The sequence below is a fragment of the Pipistrellus kuhlii genome, unplaced genomic scaffold, assembly GCF_014108245.1.
Source record: "Pipistrellus kuhlii isolate mPipKuh1 unplaced genomic scaffold, mPipKuh1.p scaffold_m20_p_109, whole genome shotgun sequence".
NCBI lineage: Eukaryota > Metazoa > Chordata > Mammalia > Chiroptera > Vespertilionidae > Pipistrellus > Pipistrellus kuhlii.
Genome location: NW_023425415.1, coordinates 67,305 through 72,500, shown reverse-complemented (window position 1 = coordinate 72,500; position 5,196 = coordinate 67,305). Strand labels below are relative to the sequence as shown.

General features: G+C 56.2%; 1 protein-coding gene across 2 annotated transcripts in view; it reads left to right on the top strand.

Annotated features, from left to right (window-relative positions):
* The window catches only part of LOC118714937 (solute carrier family 22 member 20-like), a 13,267-nt gene extending 11,558 nt beyond the window's left edge, over positions 1 to 1,709 (top strand). For both annotated transcript variants that reach the window (XM_036430427.2, XM_045578900.1), the window contains 3 exons: positions 356 to 464; positions 632 to 835; positions 1,563 to 1,709. In XM_036430427.2, coding sequence (XP_036286320.1) covers positions 356 to 464; positions 632 to 835; positions 1,563 to 1,656 — 407 coding nt within the window. In that variant the 3' untranslated portion in view covers positions 1,657 to 1,709. The remainder of the gene's footprint in view (positions 1 to 355; positions 465 to 631; positions 836 to 1,562) is intronic.
* The last annotated feature ends 3,487 nt before the right edge of the window (positions 1,710 to 5,196 follow it).

Sequence of the window (5,196 nt, the reverse complement as noted above, 5' to 3'; positions counted from 1 at the left end):
CGCTGCGTCCTCATCCTCCAGAGGAGGCTACGTGACCGTGACCAGGGCCACCATCTGGTCAGAGCCGGGGTTTGGACCTGAGCCCAACTCCAAGGCCCTGGTCACCGATGGAAAGGAGGGGGAGGAGGCAGAAGTCAGAAGGGCCGTGTGGGGATGTGAGGTGGTGGAAACCCTGATCCACCCTCTCCAGGTCCTGGGTGCCCTGCCCGTCCCGGCTGTGCCCACCCCACGCCCATGCCTCCCTGACTCCTCCCCCACAGCACCCCGTCCCCTGGCCTTCACCCCCACCGACCCGCTCTGCCTACCTGCTCCCTCTTGGGCTCTGAGCCACCCCCCACAGCCTGTCCGCCCCCAGGTATGCAGACGCTGCGCACGGCCCAGGCAGCGCTGGGCAAAGGCTGCCTGGCCAGCTCCTTCATCTGCGTGTACCTGTTCACGGGCGAGCTGTACCCCACGGAGATCAGGTGGGCCTGCGGGGGAGGCAGAGGAGCACTGCCCCACACTGGGAGCCCCTGGGCTCCTGCCTGACCCCTGCTGGGCTGGCCAAGGCGGCCCCCTTTCCTTTCTGCGTGGCCCCCCAGCCTCTGGGGCCCTGGCCACGGCCACGGACCTGTCCGCATTCCTCACGCAGGCAGATGGGGATGGGCTTCGTGTCCGTCCACGCCCGCCTCGGGGGCCTGGCTGCGCCCCTGGTCACCGCGGTCGGGGAGTTCAGTGCCATCCTGCCGCCTGTGGCCTTTGGGGCCACCTCGATCCTGGCCGGGCTGGCCGTCTGCTTCCTGGCTGAGACCCGAAACGCACCGCTGGTGGAGACCATCGAGGTGATGGAGAGGAGGTGAGAGGCCCCGGGCACAGCTGGGTGGGGGCGGCCTAACAGGCTGTGGTCCCAGAACCACTGAGGGCAGAGTCCTGTGGCTGCGGCCCCTCCATCGGTGGAGGCTTAGCTTTCACAAGAGCAGACCCGACAGCGAATGGTAGCCCGGCCGCTGTGGCTCCGTGGTTGAGCGTCGACCTATGAACCAAGAGGTCATGGGTTCAATCCCCAGTCAGGGCACAGGCCCAGGTTGCAGAGTTGATCCCCAGTAGGGGGTGTTCAGGAGGCAACGATTGATGTTTCTCTGTCATTGATGTTTCTATCTCTCTCCCCGTCTCCCTTCCTCTCCCTAAAATCAATAAAGAAAAAAAGTAAGTCTGGGCTGGTTGCCCCTCCACCTGGGGCAGGGTAGGAAGGGCCTGGCATGCCCAGCGCCCAGGTCTCTGCTGTGCCCTGGTCCACGCTGAGTCCGGCTCACCTGTGTGGCCTTGGTTGACTGCCCTGCCTTCGTCCTCTTTGGAAAACTCTTTGACCAGCAGCTTTCCCAAGTCTGGCTCTTACTAGCCAGGCAGCCTCTGCCACCGTGCGACCTCACAGTGGAGCCAGGATGGACGGGGCAGAAGGAACAGTGGAGACACATCACGTGACACAAACACCCTCGATCGTCACACGCACTTCCCCTGCCCTCACCACCTCCCTCCCACTGTCCTCCCACGTCAGCTTTCCCTTCGCCTTCTCACCCGCACAGAGCCCAAGGCCTTTCCCAGAAGGACGCGGAGGCGAAGAGTGAAGACATTGCCCTTCAGCAGCCGGGAGCTTCTCCCCTCCTGGAAACCATCTGAGGTGCCAGGGCCCGGCACCCGCTGGCCGAACCTCAGCCGGAGTCCGGCTTCCAGGTCGCCACCATGTCAAAGAGTCACCCAAAAGCCAGCGCTGGGGCTGCCGTCGGGAACCAGCCCAGCAGCCACAGGCATCACAAGTGAATAGGAAGTCAGGAGGAACCACGCCCAGGGGCCAAGGAGGGACTGTTTTCTGTCCCACCTCCAACTCTGCCCCTTAAAACCTCTTTCATTCTTGTTCCACCTGAACAGCCCCGCCCACTGGTCCTTGAGAACTCACTGTGCTCCATTCCTGACCATCACTCTCTCCTGCCTTGAGGATGAAAGCTCTCTCCCTTGTGAGTGTGCCAGCGCCTGCTTGCCCCTCGAGGTGGGCCTCGCAGGCGGTACAGGCTCAACAAATAGCTGATGAATAAATGACAAAGCCTGGCGAGGAGAGACCTCTATCCATTGTCCCACTTGTAGCAATGTCACTCTGCAGAAGACACACAGAGCGGTGACGCCCTGGCGTAGCCTGGCCTCCTCTGACCTCGGGTCCGTGTCCAGCCCAGATGTTGGACGTGTGCCTGCATTCCTGACCTGACCTTCACCAGGATGCAGATTAGATTCCTCAGGGATTCAAACCCTGGCCGTTGGGTAGCCGTGGGCAAGTTTCCTCGTCTAACCCCTTCCTCCTAGAGTTTCCAGGGCGTCAAACGAGATAAACACTCAGTCCCCTGCAGTCCAGGGAAAGGCACAATCTAGGAAAGGAATGTCACAGTTTGGGCAAAAACACCCCGTCTGCCATTTTGCCAAGGTCAGTCTTTCAGCAGTCTTGCCCTTGGAACAGAACTGGAGTCCCAGGCCCTGGCCTTCATGCCCCAGGGCCCCAGTCCCTCCCACAGAAGTAACCTCTCTCTCAACGACCCGATACATGAGCTTCCTACCTGAACTGTTTTCAACTCACAGCCCTCAGCAGATCAGTAAATTTAAAAAATATATATTTTATTGATTTTTTACAGAGAGGAAGGGAGAGGAAGAGAGAGTTAGACACATCGATGGGAGAGAAACATCCATCAGTTGCCTCCGGCACACCCTCTACTGGGGATGTGCCCACAACCAAGGTACATGCCCTTGGCATGAATCGAACCTGGGACCTTTCAGTCCGCAGGCCGGTGCTCTATCCACTGAGCAACACCGGGTAGGGCTTTTTTTCTTTTTTTCTTTATTGAACATATGTGTCCTTAATTTTTAAGAGTCTTTGTCAGAATCTTCCAGGCATCTCTAACGTTTCTCATTAAGTACCAATGAGCCTGTGGCTGCAGGGAAACTGCTACTAAGGGGCCTGGGCTTCCATTTGTCAAAGATTGCCCGGGCCAGGTAAGATCCTCGAAGGTAACTGGGAAGGCTGGTGGTGTCACGTGCCTCTGCTACCAGCTGTGCATGGAGCAGAGCTCTGCTTACTGGGCAGAGGCGGGCTGTGGCGCTTACCTGGAGCAGCCCCAGGCGCATGCCTACGTTTTCACTGGCCCATGAGCGGTGTGGCCTGGTGCCTGGGGGGAGGGATGGGGACGGGGAGGCTGCACGAGGCCCGCAAACCCCCCTTCGTGACCCACAGGCAACATGAGTGGAATCAACACGCTGATGGGGCCTCGGGGCTGCCAGGCAGCAGGTGCCACCAGAAGAGGGCTTTAAAGGATAAGCTGGGAAAGACAAGGGCAGTTCTGTGCAGGAAAGCATGACTACACAACATTTACAAAAAAATAAACCACCAAAACCACAGCTTTAATAATGCCGCCATTGTTATCGCTGCCGGACAGGCTTTCCTCGGCTGGCCGCTCCTGTGCCTTCCACTTCTCTCTTCAGCGAGCACGGAGGGCAGCCCGAGGGCAGCAGTCACAGCCCACACCCAGCCCTACCTGAGAGAGAACCAGCCAAGCCTCCTGTTCCTCAGCAGGGCGTTTCCCAGCACACCGCCCCTCTCCTAGGCCGGCATCGGCCTCGGGACTGGGTGAGGGTTTAACACAGACCCACGTAGACCCACGGAGCAGAAACAGAGCAGCTGAGCAGCCCAAGTCAAGTGAGGGCAGCCGGCCCTCGTGGTCTGGCCCAGCATGGCTTCCAGCCAGAGGCCCCTCTGCCATTCGCCAGGAACCCCTGTGAAGACAGCCGGCTTCCTGGGTGTGCCACCTGTGCGGCTGCACCGAACCCCACGCTCGGAAGGCCCCCGTTTGGTTCAGTGCCCGCTGTCACCCTGAGGATCCTCAGCATTTCGGACAGGGACCCCCGCGTGTTCCCTTCGCACCGGTCTCCCGTTAGGAAGCTGAGGTCGGCATGGAGTGAGTGGGAAGAGCCCAGCCTTGGGCCGGGCGCTCAGGTATTTACGAGGTAAACGCTTCCCTGTTGCAGATCCGGAGAAACTGCTGACACATAGCAAAGGCTTCTGGGTACTCGCTCTGCTTTCCCGTAATGTTGGCAGTTCATTCTCTTCCCTAACTGGAGCCTAACTTGAGGTAAACGGGTAGAAACCAGGACCTGAGGATGCCTCAATGTCCATTGGCAGCAGAAATGTCAATGTTTGGAAGTAAACCCAATCAGCAAATGCGGAATTATACACTTTCATTCAAACAAGATATTTTCTTCATCACAAAGCCATACCACGCTTCTGATGTTTAAACAGCAACAAAGTGACTTTAGAACATAAGGGATACCTATGATTTTTTTTGTGTGTGTGTGCCTGATTAGGAAAGAAGATAAAACGAATAAACTGATTAACTACATTAGTCAAAAGAAAGCAAGTCTGACCGGTGTGGCTCAGTGATTGACCACCCTAGTATGGCTTGTGCAGGAGGCAGCCTATCAATGATGAGGCATTCCTCATCATTGATATCTCTCTCTCTCTCTTCCTCTCCCTTCCTTTCTGAAATCAAGAAGAAAATGAAGAAGAAAAGGGACATTGTCTGAGCGGACCTGACCTAAATCACAGGCCCTTTAAACACAGAGTGTCTCTGGCTGTGGGACAAGCCCCTAGGAAAGGAAGCAGCTTGGCCAATACCTTGACCTCAGCCTTGCTGAGTGGAGAGCCCAGACTTCTGACCCACAGAACTGTGGACTAATGGACGGGTGATGTTTTAAACACTAAGTGTGCGATAAATTATTACATGGCAATAGAAAGCTAGGACACTCTTGCCAAAACCAATTTGGCTCAGTGGATAGAGCGTCAGCCTGTGGACTGAAGGGTCCCAGGTTCAATTCCAGTCAAGGGCACGTGCCTGCATTGCGGGTGCGATCCCCAGTAAGAGGTGTGCAGGAGGCAGCTGATCAATGATTCCTTCTCATCATTGATGTTTCTGCCCTCTTCCTTACTCTCTGAAATCAATTAAAAAAAATTTTTTTAATTTAATTTTGTAAATAAGGCCAACGACAAATATCATTGTACACAAACCTTTGGGCTTTGGCTGCTTTTCTTGGGATAAGAAATGCTGAGTCAAGGAGGAATAAACATCTTTTTTAAAAATAGGTTTTATTGATTTTTTACACAGAGGAAGGGAGAGGGATAATTAG